General features: G+C 35.6%; 3 protein-coding genes across 9 annotated transcripts in view; 2 read left to right on the forward strand and 1 right to left on the reverse strand.

Annotated features, from left to right (window-relative positions):
- The first annotated feature begins 82 nt into the window (after positions 1-82).
- On the forward strand, positions 83-1,437 carry LOC115246412 (histone H2A-like). The gene has a single exon (XM_029825227.1). The coding sequence runs from the start codon at positions 155-157 to the stop codon at positions 527-529; it is 375 nt and encodes a 124-aa protein (XP_029681087.1). The 5' UTR covers positions 83-154; the 3' UTR covers positions 530-1,437.
- A 1,739-nt stretch (positions 1,438-3,176) lies between these two features.
- LOC115246362 (transcription factor GAGA-like) lies at positions 3,177-11,970 on the forward strand. Of its 3 annotated transcripts, none has more exons than XM_029825131.1 (6): positions 3,177-3,519; positions 4,297-4,737; positions 4,818-4,920; positions 8,395-8,819; positions 8,919-9,137; positions 11,835-11,970. In XM_029825131.1, exons 1-5 carry the CDS (start codon positions 3,340-3,342, stop codon positions 9,135-9,137), a joined length of 1,368 nt encoding a protein of 455 aa, XP_029680991.1. In that variant the 5' UTR covers positions 3,177-3,339; the 3' UTR covers positions 11,835-11,970. The 3 variants fall into 3 exon arrangements, with proteins under 3 accessions (XP_029680991.1, XP_029680992.1, XP_029680990.1); XM_029825132.1 differs by lacking the exon at positions 11,835-11,970 and adding an exon at positions 10,226-10,307; XM_029825130.1 differs by lacking the exon at positions 11,835-11,970 and having other exon boundaries at positions 3,178-3,519; positions 8,919-9,678.
- Positions 9,471-20,700, reverse strand: part of LOC115246361 (neither inactivation nor afterpotential protein C) — a 25,894-nt gene continuing 14,664 nt past the window's right edge. For 4 of the 5 annotated variants that reach the window (XM_029825126.1, XM_029825127.1, XM_029825128.1 and 1 more), the window contains exons 5-25: positions 18,272-18,651; positions 18,088-18,178; positions 17,599-17,694; positions 17,336-17,521; positions 16,874-17,062; positions 16,606-16,805; positions 15,900-16,240; positions 15,583-15,793; positions 15,311-15,452; positions 14,644-15,102; positions 14,136-14,422; positions 13,752-14,008; positions 13,571-13,639; positions 13,141-13,319; positions 12,688-12,902; positions 12,378-12,475; positions 11,833-12,056; positions 11,174-11,361; positions 11,008-11,095; positions 10,206-10,528; positions 9,471-10,052 (exon numbers count right to left, since the gene is read on the reverse strand). In XM_029825126.1, the coding sequence (XP_029680986.1) occupies positions 10,220-10,528; positions 11,008-11,095; positions 11,174-11,361; positions 11,833-12,056; positions 12,378-12,475; positions 12,688-12,902; positions 13,141-13,319; positions 13,571-13,639; positions 13,752-14,008; positions 14,136-14,422; positions 14,644-15,102; positions 15,311-15,452; positions 15,583-15,793; positions 15,900-16,240; positions 16,606-16,805; positions 16,874-17,062; positions 17,336-17,521; positions 17,599-17,694; positions 18,088-18,178; positions 18,272-18,651 (4,209 nt within the window). In that variant the 3' untranslated portion in view covers positions 9,471-10,052; positions 10,206-10,219. Of the gene's footprint in view, positions 10,053-10,205; positions 10,529-11,007; positions 11,096-11,173; positions 11,362-11,832; positions 12,057-12,377; positions 12,476-12,687; positions 12,903-13,140; positions 13,320-13,570; positions 13,640-13,751; positions 14,009-14,135; positions 14,423-14,643; positions 15,103-15,310; positions 15,453-15,582; positions 15,794-15,899; positions 16,241-16,605; positions 16,806-16,873; positions 17,063-17,335; positions 17,522-17,598; positions 17,695-18,087; positions 18,179-18,271; positions 18,652-20,700 lie in introns of those variants that run through there. The other variant, XM_029825129.1, reaches the window with a different exon arrangement.

The raw sequence follows: 20,700 nt of genomic DNA on the forward strand, positions 1-20,700 counted from the left end.
ACCGTAGCAATCTGGCACGCCATTGGACGCCCGAGGTAACGCAGAATGGTATAAATAGTCGGCGGAACAGGCTCGAGCAACAGAACGTATCCAAGCATCGTTGGTTTCGCATCGATAAAGGAGCTGTTGTTTGTTAACCGCAAATTTATTCATCATGTCTGGCCGTGGAAAAGGCGGAAAGGCTAAGGGAAAGTCAAAGTCGCGATCTACTCGTGCTGGACTGCAGTTCCCCGTTGGACGTATTCACCGACTTCTGCGTAAAGGAAATTACGCTGAACGCGTTGGCGCTGGTGCTCCGGTCTATCTTGCCGCCATGATGGAATATCTCGCCGCTGAAGTACTGGAGTTGGCAGGAAATGCTGCACGTGATAACAAGAAGACCAGGATCATCCCCAGGCATTTACAGCTAGCCATACGTAATGACGAGGAATTGAATAAATTGCTCTCTGGCGTTACTATCGCTCAGGGTGGGGTACTGCCAAACATTCAGGCGGTCTTGCTGCCGAAGAAAACTGAGAAGAAAGCTTAATTACAAATCGGCAACAATTATAAACGGCCCTTTTCAGGGCCAACAATTTTTTCATATACGAAGGACATCTAGTTTGCAATTCTCTCCTCACACATCCATAAACGAATAACATGTTTTATGATATTACAAATATTTGTTTATAATTGCTTTTCATAATGGCACTTAAAAAAATTTTTGTCATATTTTAAGAAAGAATAGAAAATAGAATTTGATTATTTTAAACTCTCTCTCTCTTTTCGGTTTGAAAAAACCTTCAGGCATTTGATATATCTCGGGTACCTCGAATTCGCAAAGCTATTATGAACTCTTGAAGGAAAATATGTTATATATAAATATGTGGAGTTCTATTTACGCGTATGAATTATAGAAACAATTATATAAGAAAACTCGAAAATTTAAATTGAATATGTTTGAGTATTTAAATTTATTTTAATACATTATTCTTCAATATCTATATTCAATCGATTAAAAACATTTTATATTTATGAAAATATCGCGTTATTTTGGAATTGTACAGCATGGAGAGTGTGGTTCTCCGTTGATTGTATAATTTGCCATGTCATATCAAGCAGGACCACTCATAAAATCGACTGAAGGTAAAGCACTTCGAAGCACTTTAGTCGACTACCAAAGCTTCTCGCAAGAGTGCATGCGTTTGAGACATCGTGTATTAACGGATGTAAATAAATGCCATTGAAATAATCATTTTTAGAACCAATCATTCGAAAGAACATTCTTATTAATACTACATATAAATAAAGCTCTCTCTAAAAATGTATAGATTTTGATTAGTATACATTTATTATTAACTATATATAGCTGTATTATTTCAAAACGTATACACACACATATAAATTTAGGATCAATCATTATTTGTACATATAAAATAAATAATATATTGTTTCTCCCATAATCCATTGTGATAAAATATATTGCGGAAATTGTACCAGTAGCAGGAAGTAGCGACAATCCTAAATGTGATCAAATTGGAGGATATCGCGTGACTTTGTCGGGCCATCTTTTCTCATGCAACATTATTCTGTAAAAATCGCCAAGTGAGGCAATCTTTCGGAGCATCAACTTTCTGCCTTGCAACAATCATTTCTACAAAGAGATAGATAGAGATAAATCCCATATATATATATATATAGAATATATACAATACAGAATAAAAATATATTCTTTAGCAATGATAATTCTCAATTATAAGTTACAAACACGCGATAATAAAACTCACATTTGAGCAAACTTAGCGATTCAAATTTATTTGAAATTATAATTTATCTGCAAGGGAAGAGAGAGTGTATATAAAATAAAATAATATATTCGTTCACTCCCACACGCACACATATATACATTTATTATTTACCGTCGTATATTTCATAATAGAATGTGTGATAATTGTAAGAGTCGAGAATCTGTAATAACTCTTGAAGCTAACAAGCAGAGCAAAAATGTAAATTATAGCTCTGCTTTATTTTTTATTCGTTCTTATAATCTTGTGCGATCGATTTGCAATCATTGTAAAATTTAGACAACACTCTCTCCCTTCCTATTGGATCTGTTTGAAAAAAAAAAAAAAATTGTAAAGATACAAATTACAGTTAATTATTTCTTCGATTAAACAAAACAAACGCGTCGAAATATTGCTAAGTTTTTGTCTTGTATTTTCATGCTTCACGGCTGGGACGTGAAGCAGGGTAGAACGTAGAACCTGGTAGAACCTCATAACGATTATGGAACTCTGTTATAACGCACGCAAGCATGCATGCACGCGAGCGAGAACGCACGCACGCATGCACGCACGCGGCCACGCACGCGGGAATCGGCGGTGGTCGTACACAGTTGAATTGTACGCACGCGAGCACGCACGTAAGAGCACGCACGCATGCACACTCGGCTTCGCCTTAATGTAAGTCTACCGTGCCGTGGAACAACTTTGCTTTTCGATCTCCAACATTGTCCGCCGCTATTTTCTTACGAAATAACGTTTTCTAGACGAGTACAAAATCAATGTGTAACAATAATAGCGCATATATATTCATGAATTGAAAATTATTCACAACTTTCCGAATTTTGGTAATTCTGGAAAATTCTTTTAATAAAAAAAAAAATTTATCGATACTAAGAATATGTAAACGGGGCTTAAATCAAATTTTGAAAATTTTATTAGCGTTTTATTATTTCTTTCAGCTATCGTCTCTCTTGCTTCTTTCCTGTCTCTTAAAGCTCCAAAATTTGAATGCATAACGATTTATTGCTATATAAATTGCAGATACTAATAATAATGATTATTAAAAAGTTAATATAATATTTCTAGTGAATATATATAGTTTATTCGAGCGTTATTTCAACCGTTTTGTCTATATATCTGTTTTACATTCACTACAGAGAAATATGCAAAAAACTAGACTCTGCCCTAAAGACAAACGGATTTACTCCAGAGCCCTTATTTCATCGAATGTATTATGGCAACGTTTTCAAAGTTGTGCGTAAATAAATGCGGGACCATATAGAATATCATATCCCACCATCCTCTTGTGCTATACGTGCAAAAGGTAACAGTCCTGTGGCGGAACACAGGTTTGAAGCGCCACGTCATTCGAATTTGGCGCGCGAACGGGGACCAATAGCGCGGACGGCCATGCTGCTCGGTGGTATTCTCACGATGTTTGTGCGTGCCTGGCACGACTGCCGTCCCACTGTCGCGTTCGCCGTCCCCGTCATCGCGTGAGAGGGTCCCGCGGACACCACGGTGCGATAGCGTCCGCGACACACCACCGACCGTGCCGTCCGACATCAGCCGCGATATGTCAAGTCAAATATGTCTAAAGTGGAACAGTTTCCTCAGCAATATCGCGACCAGCTTCGAGAGCCTGTGGGAGGAAGAGGGTCTGGTGGACGTGACCCTCGCCAGTGACGGACAGTGTCTCACGGCGCACAAGGTGATACTATCGGCCAGCAGTCCCTTCTTCAAGAAGGTCTTCCAGGTGAGCTTGCTGCTCGTCGACGAACTTGCGCGAGCTATTCTTGAGGTTTCTCGGAGGATCCCGGAATCTGTCCTCTCGTTTCGTAGTTGCATCGAACGCGTGTTGTCGAGCCTCGACAAAGCGATACGACAACAACGCGTTTGACAGCTGTCACGTAGCCTTCAAGACGCTCTCATATCGAGGTTAGAGATGATTGTCGCGATCATTTTCGAGATAAACTGTACAATTATTGACTAGGACATGGTTATCAATTATAGTTGGTTTAGTCCAAGCTCTTAATCATGACGATTTTCGTGCTTATCTCGGTTTTTGTTGACAATTGACAATGTGTTTCTATAGTTTTTCTCTAAACAATGCGATAGAGATCGCGTTTTGTGATGTAGATAAGTTGTACTTAGAATAATCGATTTAAATTTGTTTTAAAATATAAATATCTTTTCTATTAATTTTAATATTTATCAATTTTATTTATATTTCTTTTTTCTTTCACATAAATTTCGTCAGTTCTGCTATGAGCTTTATCATGCATTTTCTGAATTAATTTGCTATTATATATACAAACAATATTAATTATTTTTGAATAATTATATATATAACAATTAATTTATAATCAAAATATAAGTAAAAGAAAAAATTCAGTAATTAAAAAATCTGAATAAATAACAATTTGTACATAAATATTATAATAATTAATTAATAATATGAATAGTAATCTAATTTTTGAATACTAATAATATGAATATATATTTCGACAATTTCATTTTTTTGTTTTTTTAGACGAACCCATGTCAACATCCTGTTATAATTCTTCAGGATGTACATTTTAGTGAATTGGAGGCATTACTTATATTTATATATAAAGGAGAGGTAAATATTGAGCAGAAGAATTTACCAGCACTCTTAAAAGCAGCAGAAACATTGCAAATTCGGGGCTTGTCTGGTGGAGATATCTTTGCAAAGGAGTCCTATAAACGATTAGCTGAATTAGAACAGGCTGTAGCCGAAGATGTACCGCTGACTAAAGAAGAGACATCTAAAAAAAAGCAAAAAGTTGGCAAACAACAGAATAATTCTATATTGGAGAAAGCTTTAACACCTAGAATACCGCAATCAGAGAACACAAATGAATCCGCGACCAGTGATCAAAGCGGGAAGGATGGAGAGTACATGTTGCCTGAAACATTACCAAATCCAGTATATCATCGTTTGGAGATGAAAGTTAGTTTAAAAAACTGTGATAGCAATGACGATTTATTGTGATATTATAATACAACACATTTAATTCAAATGCATTTCAGATAGAACCATTGGAAATGACAGTAGATGATATCCAAAAGCGGTCTCCATTAGAGAAGGATCCAGCAGAAAGGCTAGATACAGGACAAGCAGATGGGAATCAAGGTTAGTGTCATAAAACATTTGTCAGATATTTTTTATACCGTAATTTATGTATATATTATGCTATCACACATGTATAATTAATCATCATATATAGATTATAATTTGTGTGTTTGCGTGCTGGAAAATTGTGTATTATATTAAATGCAACATTAAGTCTTTTTTGCATTTTCACTGTCATATTATTGCTGATGTGTTTTTTCACTTTATAATAATTAAATACAAATCTAGTAAATTAGCAATTTGAAGATATATTTTATATATACAAGCATGTAATATACATGTAGAATATTTTAACAATATATACCATATATTTTCTACAATTTTTCTAAAGATGTTTGAAGATGATTTTTCTCACCTGGAATATCTTCATCAAATTCATTCAACATTCTGTCAATTGAAAAAAGGGATGTGACTTATTCTCAGTAATTTGCCGAATTTGTAGATTATTAGTAGTGTGCATTTATTATGTATATTATCTTCATCAGCAATTGAATGTCACGTTAAATTTGATAAATATATACGTTATTGTTATTAATCTATGTACAAAGTTTTTATTTGAAGTAATAAGTTGCAATCTAATGCAAGGTCAATAATATTTTGTTTTTTTCGAGATTCGAATATGAGTTACATATATTTAACATGTATTGCTCTTATGATTTATTGTTTTCATTAGCACATACACAATTCATGTTCTCACATAAGCTTTCTATATACAATCATGTACACTAATTCATCATCTTTGCATATGTTTGGCGGCTACTATAGTATCAAAGCTTTTTCTTTGATACGGCAACTCGTAGCTTTTTCGAATCTTCAGTTTGCTTTCGTCACATATATTCTGTTTTGCTCGTTTTCTTTTGGCGCGCCACGTTTCCTTTATTTGCTGTGCTATATCGTGAGAGAGGTAGAGACAAAGATTGCGTGCACGAGTAAAGAATACTTTATTGAAAAGACAATGAGAGCGACGTAATTAGCATAATAAATGATAAACGTCTTCGTGATTCATTGCATTGCAGCAAAAATATTTCACAGTATTTGATACGCGCGATAGTATATCGTTGTCGCTATCCTGAAACGCGATTGATTTGTAATAACTGTAACTCGTGCAAAAACTGGCAGACTCGTCTTCTTTCATTTCCGTCAAACTTTATGGGAACGAAGTCAGTTTTTCGGCGTCACGCCTCGATATTGACGGTGCATGTGCGTGAGCAGTGCATACGTGAGATGGAAGATGCGTGATCGGTCCTTCATTATAGTCTTTACACTCGCTCGCATTTTCTTTATTATGTGCGCGTAATTCACGTGTGTGTCGGGGCAGCCCGTGTCTAAAGCGCGCTGTGCTGATGTGTGTGGCAGGGTCTGGGAACAGTCCTGCTGGCCTGCTGAAGACATTTCCGGTTTATCTGGCTTGTCCGGGCTAAGTGGATTCTCGGACGTCAAGCCGCTGCTTTACTCGTATCAGCATCTACCTTACGCCGATCTCCTGCCGAGCCCGGACATAATCTCGACCTGGGCGTCGTCTCGACCGATGGATCACCTAGCTTGCGATCTCATGAAGATCCTTTTCACGCCAGAAGAGAGGATCCTCTGTAACGTCAACGGCAAAATGGGAAAACAGCAGTTCGACAGCAACAAAATACATTTAATCCGGGAGGTTCTGTTGCACTTCAGCGGTATAGCGCCTAACAGCATCGAATGGGAGGAAGCGTGGAAGAATTGCGTAACCAAAATCGACACTAGCAATAGGGGCCTGAAAAGGTATTTGTTTCAGAGGCGCTCGGTCTACACCCAATGACTAGGGCGTTTCAGGTCAGGGGTCAAACGGAAACGTTTCCACTGGCTGGAATAGGATCGTTCTTGTAAACCTGTCGCCTCGTTCGTCGTTCTCACGCGATTGTCGCGGGGTTCGTCCCTCGCTTGTTCCTCTTTGGTGTGAAGCTTTCGCGCAGCTTTACATTTAGGACGTTGTAAAAAATTGATGTAAGTAGATATTAAGATTCGTGTATGGGGGAAGAAGAGACGGACGGTCAGCTGGCATGATCAAAAATCGTGAAGTTAACACGTGCAATAGGATCGGAGCACAAGCGGTCTTCGATCCGCGATTGATGATTCTAGGCTGTAGATTTCGGGGTGACAGGGTGATTAGGCAAGAGCATTATAGACGCGATTGAGTTATTTATATACGCTTTAGGTTCGCCGCTCGACATGACGAACGATCGAATAATTCTAAACCTTCCTCTTTCATTATAATTCACATTAAAAAGTATCTCTCCCAAGATACTTTGTTCGATCTCTCTCCTTATCTCTCTTGTTCTCGCACACCGCGTATTTAAAACAAATTCTTGACGCTTCTCACAACGCGCTTACGAGCGAAGTCAATCATTCAGCTGTCTGTGTACCTCTGTGTTTTTTTTATAGTACCTTGAATAACGTTACATTCCTTCATTTATTTGCGGTATATTCATTGCGAGAATTTACTTTGACAGTAACACATTACGATATTAAAAAATTGGCGTTTCAGAGAGACACGCGAGTCTCCCTTTTTCTCTTTCTCGCACTCGAATATAACACACATATACACATCAATATACACATACACATACACATCACGCACTCGCTCATACGCATTATCGATACACGGACAGGATGTGCGTGTATATAAGCATTCGTTACGCGTCCATGTATACGATATATATACACGGATGTGCACACGACTTATAGGTATATGTATGAGATATGTATATATATATATATATAATATAGATATATGATCGTGTCGGTCATGTTGGTCACGCGCGTGCGTAACGTAACGCTGCACGACCGCGGCAGCTCTATGTACACTTAAAGGAAGAGATACCGTAGTTCTGACGACAGGAATAGTGATTTAAGACATGCTTATAGAGTATTTAAATCGCAGTAGAGGGTCACTCATACACACATACAGAATGTGCGTTACGAACTATTAGGATATACGTTGCGAATCAATGTGCGATTTCTCATCGCGTGCGTTCTTTCCTTAAGATTCGCGCGAAAGTGTTCTTTGATCTCCGTTTACTTGTAAAATCGAGTCGTTTTTATTGGTTGCACGTGCGATATAGGCGTTAATCAGTGAAATATATATTTCGACAGCTTCGAGCCGACTATTATTTAAATCGATATTATTGTAGACAAAACAAACGACTGGTCGCAAATAAACCTATTTTACATTTTTAATTGTCCCTTTATTTCCGATGTACCTATCATACTTCTTTATTGTGTATCCATGCAAAAACAAAATAAATGCTGCTCTTTATAATATTTAAAAGAGCGATAATTTTTCTCAACATTTTTTTTCTACAGAAAAAACGTAAATATTTTCCATACATTTTACATTAGGAACATTACTTTAAATTAAACCAAAATTGAAAATCGCGCAATCTTTATCAATTTTCATTTATAAAGAGAATTCAAATGATAGATTGAAATTTTTTACAGGATCGTTGAAACCGATTGTGACAGTGATAGCCGAAGCTCGCAATACTTCTCCAGACCCGCAAATGCATAACAAAGATCCGCTCGCAGTTGAACAGAGTTCGCTGTGGAATGTCACGAAAATATTAGAGGATTCGCCATCTGATTCATCGAATCGTCTTCGTATCGAACATGCGTTAGATCAACCGAAATCCTCGAATTCCTTTATGAAACGCAATCCTGGAGCTTCGCAGCCCGAGAATTTCTCCGCATTCACCGAATCCTACGGTACAGATTTATCGGACGAAACTATAAAAAATGGACCGGCATATCCGCCGTTTCCCTGTCCCTTCTGCGACAGAGCATACACGAGTTGGGGTTTCCGCAGAAGACATATAAAAGCCGTTCACACCATCTCTCCATCTCTTAATTGCAAGTGGTGTTTACAAGTAAGTTTCCAAAGCTTCCCAATTTGTTGCAGGATATATGAAGTAAGCGAATCTAATTATATTTGCATTTATTTGATATTTTCTTTCCATTATTGTCAGATTCTTCCGACACATGCGGCTTGGAGACGCCATGTAATATCGGCGCATAATCTATCGGCCAGTGACGCACACAACGGTCTCTTAATCCTAGAAGAAGCACACATGGTTCTCCAAATAGCGCATCCTACTAGATTGGATACATTGGTTAACATTATTAAGCAGAGTTCCCAACAAAACTGTAATCATGATAACGCACACACTCAACCGGATAAAGATTAGGTAAATGTTATCAGTCAGTATTTACAGTTTTTGTATCCAAGACTTGTTATTATGACTTTTAATTTTGTTCTAATTCTTGACATTGTCAATGAGATTATTAACGAATATAATGGCAATGAATACTATATAGTCTATATAAAGATCAAACTGTGTGTGTTCAAGCAAATGCAAATTTATCTTCTTATATCCAAAAATTGTAAATGGTTATAAATTAAAATGTATTTTTATTATATACATGTATGTATATATATTAGAAATACATACATACATATAAATGTTATATATAAGATATTTTAATATATTTTGTTCATGATTATGTGAACAAAGACGTACATTGTATAATTTTTTTTATTGCTGTTTTTATATGATGTTCTCTCTAACTCTCAAAAACGGCATCTTAAATATTATTTATTAAGAATGAATGCATAAAGATAGATGGCAAAATAATATACGTTTTCATATATATAAACTACTGTGATATATGTATAGACAAATTATTATCTTTATGTGAATTATTTCACATCAGTATTTTTATATTTTTCCATCCACATCATGCGTGTTTATTATAAATTCACAATGTTATTATAGTGTGCTAGGTATAATTTCATTGATGTTAAGTTTTTCATAATGAGATTGAATATTGATTCTGAGTTATTGATAATGACATTAAAATGAATATCAATGGAGGAGTAACATTCTGTTATAAATAAGTCATCGTCAGAATATTAATTATATATTCATACCTAGCAATCGTTGATATATTTAATCAATAATTTCGCAGAAATATCTATGGATGATTATAATCTCCATCGTTTATGGGCTTTGTTACAATGTTGCATCAGTAATCGGCAATTTTCAAGCTTTAAGCCTGAATTCAAGATATATGTATCTTAATATCTGATTGGTAGACAGAATCTAAAGTTTTGAAGGAATCAAGTGTATTTCAGAGTTTTCATTAAACTTTAGCAATCGTTTTTCCTTTTCAAATTATATCTCTAGCAATGACAAGTATAGAAAGAAAGAGATAGTTTGATTAAATACAATATAACTAATATTCATGCAACCGACCTCTCTTCGATACTTTATAGCTCAACCACTTGGCCTTTGATGACAATGCCTGGTGCAATCTCCGTAGTAACACTATCGCCGTTGTTGGCGCATTTCTCATTCCATGCGTCCTGCTTCGCGTATTTCTCTGACATGAGAATCATCTCGTTTGGACTCCACTCTGGTGAATCTCGACTACCGCCACTTTTGTTGGTGACATTCGAGTTGCATAAGTTTTCGTTACCGCGACGATAAAATTCTGGCATTGACGGCGATGTGATGCTCTCATATACAGGATTGCGTTTCATCGAAGCACGCTGATGAGGAGTTTTCCGCAGCATCGCCTAAATTAACAACATCTTTAGGAAAGATTGATAGTTTGCTAATCTTTTTTGAAGTTTGTGATATATTAATTATTTCATTTTTAATATCTTGTTATATAATATCTTAATAATTTAAATCACGAATTAAAGAAATTTTATAATAAATGAAATCAATATTACGATATATAAGATTAGCTTCAAATTGGTAAAAAAATAAGCTCAATAATTTTATTTAGACCGCTCAATTTTTAATAAAGGAAAAAAATATTGATTTTGATTAATATTTTATATATTCTGAAACATTTACATTTATAAGTAAAACAATATAAATATTGATTTATGGAATTAAATATGTTTAAATTGATAGTTTCTGTGAACTTTCAATAGAGATCCGAATAATTTTATTCCACATTTCTAATAATAAAAATATTATAAAAATGTTTATATGTGTGTATATAACTGTATAAAAAGAATGGAATAAGTAAAACAATACATTTTACCTGAAAGTTAAACGGAGGTGCGTCATCGTTTTCATCATTATTGTTTCTAACTTGTCCAATTATTTCTAATTCCTTGATGGGATTTACACTGTAATGAAAAAGAAAAATTAGGCTACAAAGAGAATTTATTAATTAAAAATATCATTTATCTCAGCAATAATTATACCGAATATTATTATTGATATTGCGATTAAGCTTATCCTCAAACTTCCAGCTTGAATCTCCATCAATGTTGTTTCTGTTTCGAACATCTGACTCATAATGGTTAAAATTTCGCATTGTTGAAGGTTGCCCTTGATTGAATAGTGGTACTTTTTGTCTGCAGCGTGCTGATCCAGCATTATCGATATTGTTCTATAAAAGTAAATCTTTGTATATATCTTATAAGAAGACTAATCGTAATCATATCTTTCAATGTACATTTTTGATGCATAATATTTTGTAAAGCATATTGTCTGGATACAATATTTCTTCTATACTATATCAAAAAAATTAAATTTTGAACTAAAAGTTTTGAGTTGTAAACAATTGCATGTATTAAAAGATTTTATCAAATTAAGCATTTGGCATATAAATAAATCTTTATCATTCAATCATGTGTTTTATAAATTTGCTTTAAGAAAAACATTTTATTTATTTAATGTTGTGAAGATTAAAAGATAAAGATTTATGAAATAATGAAAAAAATTTCACTGAGAAGAAATCAATGTTTTTAAAGAAAAGTTTTTCTTTTAATAGACGTATAACAATTACAAGTCAATCAAGATATATATATATATATATATATATTATGCATATATATAACAGCTATATTTGTAAATTTACAGAGTAAGGAATGTGAGATTCGGAGGATTGTATGGTGCCACGCTCATTTGCAATTTGAAAGCCGGGAGCTCGACTCTTGTGGCGAGTTGGATCCTCTACTGGACACTGAATCGGAACATTAGGATCCCTGGTGAACGGAGTGTTGATCAAACTTTGTTCTCCTCCAATCGACAAACGATGAAGGAGAACGCGATGTGGTGAGTTTGTCGTTTGAACCTCTACATCTAAAAAATGTATCATATTGAAAGAGAATTTCGCTTTTCGCGTCTACTGTTGCTTTTAAATTTGTTTTGCTTTTGTACCTTAAAACTCATTCTAAGCCTGCTATTTTTATCATTTTTCTAGTGAATCGCATATTATATCTATGATATAAATGTTATATAACAACATTTTTATTAATTAAAAATTGTATCAAAATTCACAAATGATATATATGATAAGAGTCAACGTAGAAAAAAAACCCGCGAATTTATACATATGTATATTGGATTTGCTTTAAGTTCTTAGAATCTTAAAAGTTTTCTTTTTATTGAATATTGACGTACCTCTAACGTTAACGTTATTGTTGGCCCAAGGAACGGTTTGCCTACGTAATGGTGCATCCCAAGACTCGTGTTCGTCGTCGCTTATCGTGGATATTGATCTGTGAAAGTGTTTTTGAAATGTTAAATGCATTATCTGCATTTGCAATTTCGTGTTTTTAATTTTACTTAAGGCTTTTTTAATTCGCGATGTATATACATTACGTTTGCAGAAAGATCAGTTAATATAAATTTTATGCGTGTCTTGTAATCAGCATTTAGATTGTTTCTATAGATAAAAGTCAAAATTGGAAAGATATTTTGAGCGATTTACCCTGCATGTTTAATTTTTATGTTCGAGGGATCGTTCATATAGCTTGTATCGAAGTATGATAGTTCTTGTTGCATATTGAAAGGTAATTTGTAAACTTGAGGTGGTTTCATTTCACTGTAGGCATCTACTTTGGCGTTTGGATCGATTTTTTCAAGAGATACAGGTCTATTTGTGTCGTTCAAAGTTGCCACTATTGATTGATTGTACAGATGAACCTGTCGATATGTGAAACAATATATATATATATATATGTTATACTTGATATTTATTTATATATTCATGGTTTTATCGAAAGTTCTTATTATATTATATGTAAAAATATATAGAAAATTTAGGGTATAATGAAACGTAAAATGCTAAATCTTATCAATCAGACGCGTTTATTTTTGAGCTCTTCGCTGCAAAAATTGTTTGAAGTTTCAATTTCTTGATAATGCATTTTCGTCATAATACCTGTTGCGAAAACTGCACGAGGTCTTGATAACGGGCTGCACGGTACCGTAGGAGGACTTGGAACATGCTCTTCGATCTCCACCTGCTGCAATAGAATTTGATAAAATCCTTCGTTTCTTGATTCATATCTCTCTTCAGTAAGGGCCCCATTTCCTTTCTCACTGTATGTCCTCTGTATGCTAATGAAGTGAATATAATGTTAAAGTTTGTTATATATAAGAAGAAAGAGAAGAGGAGAGAGGAGAGAAAGAGAAGGAATGTTTTATATAAACATTTTTCGACAAGTTTTTAAACATTTTATAAATATCCAACTGAAACATAAACTTGGAATGTCAGGACTTATTTATCGGACATATTTAAATAATAGATAAAATGATATAAAAATATTATATTTTCCGAGATCCAGAATTAATATTATTTTCTTAGTTACCTTTCTGTATCATCAATGCCGCTTCATCTTCCGAAAGCGAGTCATTCTTTTTGAGTGACGCTTTTTTTTCTAAAATAATACACGTTACCATTGATCGAAATATTTAAATATATACATTCATCAAAATAATCGGCAAATTATATTTATTATGATTTCCTTAATGATGAATTCACATACTTACCAATCTTCTTTTTGATGCTCATCTTTGAAACGATGTTCTTGCGCGCTAAAAAGGCACGCATCATACACTGTACTTTTATGATCTTTTTTACTTGTGTCTCGTATAAGCACGATAGATATTCTTCATTGTAGTATTTCAAGAAGACCTTGGTCTTGCCGATAATCCATCCTTCCATCTTTAATCTGACCAGAAGTAATCTGCAATTATCTTTCGTCATCTCGACTGTTTCGTTAAAATCGAAGGCCAGAAATTTATATCTGTAATTAGAAATAGTCGTCTTTGCATTTATACATAACAAAATGAGTGTTTTTTTTTTTACATTCAGCTTTATGTTAAAAGAAATATGCACATATTTTCCGGTAACTTTTAAGATAATTAAATTACCTGCGAAGAAATTCTTGGAAAGGTATTCTATATGGATAACCGCGTTGTCTGGCTTTTGCTGTGTCAAGTACTGCTAACGCTCTGATTTGCTGTCTGACAACTTCCCGATAAAAACCTTGAGGAGCATCTTCGAGGTCGGAGCGTATGCATCTAACAAAATGCGTGCCACTTCCCGCTCCTATCGCAAGATTTTTCAGAATTTCGAGACTTGTTGCTCTGAACGTTAACATACACGTCCGCATTTTGCGAGTCTGCGAATATTGTCCTCTAGACGCAGTATTGTATCTCTGTTGAATTAAAATAATAAGTAAGGTTTTCTTATGCTGCGAACTAGAGCAGCTTAATTTTTGCGAAAAGTTCTTCATCTCCAAATGTTTCTAACGCGTTTAAATTAAAATATAAATGTTTTGAAATATAAATAGAAAATATTGATTTTAAATAGATAAAATATTCTGTTATTAAAATAAAAATTGCGATATATTAAATATTTGTTTATCATCTCACTTACGCGGAAATTGGAAGATTCCTGCATAAGAGCACTCCATTTATTTTTCGACGTTTTCTTTGCCGCGAGACAAGGTTCATGGACGATCGTCAAATTGCCCGATTTGGTCAGTTTGTTGGTGAACATTTGCTTAACTTCATCATTCGAGGAATATCTCATCGTGCCGATCATTTCCGGCGGCACGAAATCTCGGTTTTTCGCTGCGATTTCGTTGGCGTCGTATACCAATTTGCCGGTATAGTGTGCAATCGTGAACTCGTGCGAACTCATTGGTTTCACATAAATGCCATGCTTATGCCTTTTGATCCTCTCGAAAATGTACTGAGCGTCCTGCATTTGTCGCGAAGCATCATCGATAATACGCAGGAGACCATTCTCCTTGTTCATCAACTGATCGACTGCTTCTTTATTATCATAAAAGCGTAATCTTCGTGTGGGTATATCTTCTTCATCTTGTTCTTGCTGAAATAGCGGAAAATAATATGTAATACACACAGGTTTTTATTTTTTTCTTTAGCATGTAATCGATTTCATTAGCATATTCGTTATTTGATACGTAGAGGTAAAAGGACTCGTAACTTCATTAATTAGCTTTATAAATTTTATAAATTTGTTATAGGTTTATATGTTTTAATAAATTAGCCATTTATTAATTTATGAGGAAATTTACCATTTCCCAAGTGAATACCCTCTGATTATAATAATATTGCATTTGCTCGTTCATTGTATTTATTAGCAATTGTTCCAATCGATTTACTGAGAAACATTCAAATCCGAAGTGATCGAGGATGCTGATAGAATATTTGTCGCCACTGGAAATTAAAGTATAAATGATGTAATGTTGTATATCTATCAACAGGCAGAGAAAAAAATTGAAAGAAAATATAGTTTTATCATTTTCATCTACTACACACTTCTATATGAAATTTCCGCATAACTTACTAAAGGCTACGAGTCATTGAGAGCTTATAATTGATGACATTGATTATCCAGTCTACTAAACGCTGATAAAGAGTATTTGCCAAGACATCCCGTGCTTCTTTTGCCTCTTCACAAGTGTGTTTTCTACGCACAGCTGATCCTTTCACGATGAAGCAATAATTAATGAGAGCCCAAATAAATTTTCTCGGGTCTAAGCCAAGGAGTTCGGCTACTGCAATTTGAAACAGCTAATCAGGTTTTGCATCTGGCGGACAAGTATTTTAATATGATTTAATATATCAAAGTAATCTTTTAATATATCGAAGTGCATTTTTTACCTCTGTTAGCGACTTCGTTGCTGTCCAATTCAGCCTCTCCGTTATTACCTTCGACGAATCGGATCTCCCCGAGTATCAGAATAGCTGCGAGGATTTTCCAAATAGTCTCGCAGTGCTCTTCCATTTCCAGAAACTTAAAATTTTCTTTAAGTTCCTCAAACTTGACCGCGTTGTGCTCTGGATCGTTTCTCACTTTGAACGCTCGTTTCTTTTCGTCATTCTTGTCGGTTATTCTAAGATATCGAAATCTTTTTCCACTTGATAGGCAATAGTTCTTTAATTTTCTCGACGCATCGAGACCGTCGTACAAGTAATAAAAGGCATGGAAGTTTGATTGATTTCTGGAAAAATATTTTCTTGGTATAATATATTTGGATATATTTTTGAGATATTATCTTAAAAACTTAAAATTTTTAGTATTTTTTTATTTTATCAGATTTTTAATATTAATTACATTATATTGCAATTTATTTTTATCGTTTTAAAAACAATTATACTATTTTAAATGTAAAGAATTGTCTCTCTTTGTCAGCTGATGCGCCTGAAACAGTGACCCGTTATACATAAGAATATAGAGTACGGCATACTCTTTGTTCCATGCTTCGATAAAACTAAAGACCGAAGTAATCAGAGATTTTTGATTAAAAAACTAAAAATTTGATTATTATGTTATAATAAAAAAAATCTCATCGAAGAATAGAATTACCTGTCACGAGTGGAAACACGCCATTTTTCCAATTGATATAGCCAAAATATCGCACCCGATGCTTTGCCCGTTGAGCCGAAAGTCGTCTGTATTTGTAATATGCATCTAGTGGAATTAGCATTAAGCGGTGTCGCCGCATTGGTAAAAGCATGAATAATTTTTATAGCTCGCAGCACTCTCATTCCAGTGTCTTGCAGACCCTAAAAAAATCATGATCACATTATTCGTAATTCTATTTATATACCGAATGTATGCACGTTCAACTCACTTTTCCGAGGAACAGAAGATGTTTCACTAAATGCAGCATGTTTGTCGTTTTTCCAGAGTTGCTCTCACCAGCCAGCAAAATGTGCTGCGGTTCTTCGTTATGCATAACGTCTTGAAACGCGCTGTCCGCCACGGAATAGATATGAGGGGCGTTATCCGATCGCGATTTGCATTGATATTTCATGTGATGCTGTAGATAAAATCACGCACATTCAGATTTATGGTACAATTTACGATATAAGATTATTGCAGTCTCGCTATTGAACACGCTGGATAGCGCTTCGAAACGTTTTTTTTTATATCTAATAGCGATCTTTGATTAGCAAGTGAGATTTTAAATGAAATCTAGAGGTAAGCAAAAAGTAAAAAAATATATATGGAATGATATTTTTATTATAAATGGTTAAACTCAGAATAAAATTCTTTACCAAGAGCGCAATCGATAATCCAGCATAAGACTTACGTAAGCACCGTAAATATCGCGGTTCTCGTTCGGATTGAGTATCAGTAGAACATCGCCGACAAATGTATGATATTCACCCCGCTCTAGTCTTTCGCGAAGTTCATCCAGGATCACGTCTTCGGTTAGGATCTCCAACGCCGCCAAATCCTCCGTGAGCATCTGTTCCGCTGGTTCATCCTTACGAGACTGTCGAGAAAATTGTAGCTTTAATATACATTGTAAGTTGACCATTTATTTGTCTTGTGATTTATGCAAGTCGCTACCTTCAGAAAACCATTACGAACTATCGATTCCGTTTTTCTTTGTTCTTTGCCTTTCTTGGAGACATCCATCATCAATGATTTTATTTCTTGCGTCAACTAAAAATCCATGTTGCATGTATTCGATTTTTTTGGTCATTGCAAGAAATTATGTCGATTAATTAAACTATTTGTAGGTTCACATACAAAAGCTATATCGAGGCTATTTATCTAAAGTGTTTAAAATTGTAAAACCAAGAACATTTCGAAAGATGTATTAAGTTTTATCATTCTTAATAAATAATAAAATTTTTGTTGTTGGTTATTATAATTTGTGCTATTTTTAACGCGATTAATTGATTATAAGGAATAAAGAAGGAAGTTCGCATTTTTGAGATTTTATATGTTCAAAGACTACGATCCATTCATATCCATTCATATCCACGTGTTGTAATGTATCTTCGCTAATTCGTAGCCTATATCGCACTGAGATATCAAATTATATTGTATCACCGTGTAATCGTTCTCGGGTAACTCCGACAAGAAGGGATGTTCGATGATTTCCACTATATATGGTCTGTTCTCGGGATTCTTTTCGAGGCATCTGAAACAAATGTATCAGATGTGATCCTCGCGTCGTTTTATTCGCGACGTTCGTTCGTAATAAAGAGATTTTCATATCTGACTGATCACGTACTCCGAGATGAAGTCGTTGAGATTCTCCGACCAGTTGGCGGGTCGGTAGACGGTCGGCGGTGGATTCCGGACTATCTGGAAGAGAGCGCGTGTCGGATGCATGTCCTCGAAGGGTGCTTTGCCATCGGCGAGCTCTATCGCCGTGATACCGATCGCCCATACGTCGACCTTGTTATCGTATCCGCTATCAGCTCCTTTGATGACTTCCGGCGCCATCCAGGACGGCGAGCCTATGCAAGTGTGCCGTTTCTCGAGTTCGTTATTCAGTATTCTGGAGAGTCCAAAATCGACCAATTTCACTTCGCCTTCCTTCGTTAGAATGATGTTACTGGCACGGATGTCCCTGTGGATTACATTGTGCTCGTGCAAGTGGATTAAAGCCTGAAATTAAAAAAAAAAAAGAAATATGACGTGTAGTATTTGATTTTAGTAATTATCGCGCGTTGTACATATTTATTTTATTTGATGAAACCGTGAAATTATACCATTGACACAGATATTCGAAAGACCAAATAGATAAATAAATGTTACAACAGTTGAATTATATTCTCATGGAAAAAACTCATTATTATCATATATGTTATTAATTTAGCGTTAAGAGAATATTTGATTGATTTAATTTCAAAAATTGAAAAACAGCACGAATACTATAAATGTCACATATGATATCGCGCATGAGATGAAACGGCCGAATCTTCAAGAATAACATGCATGTAATATCTTTGAGACATGACGATGCGGAAGGGAAGTTGGCAACTCGGCACCTTCAGTGTCTTGCGAGAATCGTTTTTCTAGATTTACTGCAAATTGAACGATCTATAATTTCACGATGTCGTGACTGTACAGGAAAAAAAAACTATAAAATTTCACTTGAGATGCTACAAATGCTTCGAAGCATATAATTGACACGGATAGAAGGAGCAAGAGTTTCTCTTTCCTGATTGGTCAATCAAACGCTTCGAAGGATTCGTAACGTTAAGTAGAGTGCACCCTCTATTATAGTTACTTATCGATGCCACTAGTTAGCGCAGTCGAATCGCCCGCGTAACTTGGCGCCATGTAAGACGCGCGCGGAAATATACTCGAGCTTTCCGTGCCTTTAATTGCGCATTGCACGGGTGCGTGTAATTAAATCGGTGCCAATTCGTCTTCTGTGATCAGCGGGATAATCTGTCGTGGAATAAAAGCATCGCCGAGACATATTGTCGAGCACATAATTGTATCGTAATAACGCGAGTCCATCGCCGTGGCCTACTATTATCATCTCTGTCGGTTCACCGGTGGTTCACTCCGGCTCTCACACGCAGAGGTAATATATTTTTACTTTATTTATTACGTTCTTATATTTTGAGAGAGAAGGGGTGGGAGGGGAGAGGGAGAAAAGAGAATAACGAAAGGTAGCGAGAGATATGGTGACGGTTAGGTTGCGGTAAAATTTTACTGGACATTCCGTGACCGACCGTCTCTCTCGGCTACCGAGACCGTATATATCGCTCCGTATCTCGAGCAAAAACTAATTACCTTAATCGAGCTTGCTCGTGTTTTCGGTCAGTCCGACTTTTTCTCGCGTTATAACGTCAATGATTTATTATTAATCGTCTTACGCAAGACGTGCCTCTTACCTCAAAGTATCTCGGTCACCGCGCCTTGTATCTTCGTTAATTAATTTTAATTTTTGTATTATGTTCTTTTTTAAGACTATATTTCGGTGACGGTAATTAGTTTTTGCTAAGGTTACTTTAATTTTCACATCGTCGTTTCAGCTATATTCTTTTACGATAATAATATTTTATGTAATTTTGCTTCTCGTATGAATAAATTTTTTGTTATGTACCTTTTATAATTACGTTAAAAATACCATATTTTTATATTTAAAATTGTTTTTTAGTATTTGTTTCATAATATATGTTACGCAGATTAATATTTTAAACAAGGTAATATAAAATTGAAAAAAGCAATGTATAAAAAAATATTGTGATATACGATATTCACACACACACACACACACACATATATGTATATATATATATACCTGCCTCGTCCGTGTATATGCAGGAGCTAGTCGAGAGTCGGCTGGCAAGGGAGGGGGAGGGGAGGGTTGTCCGCCGCCGCGGTCGGCCGACGGTGTTATCGCGTCGGCCCAGATTGAATATATTTCATATGTTTTCATAACTACCGCGCGAGCTACGTCGTCCCGCTATCTGCTACCCACCCCACTCCACCCCACCTCCGTTCCCGCGGAAGGGTGACGGCGGTCGTCGAGGGGGTTGGAAGGTTGGAAGAAGGAAAGCGGAGAGGACACGGAACCTCGGCGGTGAGCGAGAGAAGAGAGAGAGAGAGAGAGAGAGAGACGGCGGCGGAGAGGGAATGGATGTCTACACCGTGTGCAGGGGTTGCGGCTTCGAGGGGATAAAGGGAGGGAGGGTTGGG

Source organism: Formica exsecta, unplaced genomic scaffold (genome assembly GCF_003651465.1).
Source record: "Formica exsecta isolate Colony F162 unplaced genomic scaffold, ASM365146v1 scaffold149, whole genome shotgun sequence".
NCBI lineage: Eukaryota > Metazoa > Arthropoda > Insecta > Hymenoptera > Formicidae > Formica > Formica exsecta.

Excerpts from the sequence above, each read along its gene's own strand:
- LOC115246412 (XM_029825227.1), top strand. The coding sequence starts at position 155 with ATGTCTGGCCGTGGAAAAGGCGGAAAGGCTAAGGGAAAGTCAAAGTCG.
- LOC115246362 (XM_029825131.1), top strand. The coding sequence starts at position 3,340 with ATGTCAAGTCAAATATGTCTAAAGTGGAACAGTTTCCTCAGCAATATC. Across the intron at positions 4,738-4,817 it reads ATCATCGTTTGGAGATGAAA|ATAGAACCATTGGAAATGAC; the intron begins GTTAGTTTAAAA and ends AATGCATTTCAG. Across the intron at positions 4,921-8,394 it reads ACAAGCAGATGGGAATCAAG|GATCGTTGAAACCGATTGTG; the intron begins GTTAGTGTCATA and ends AATTTTTTACAG.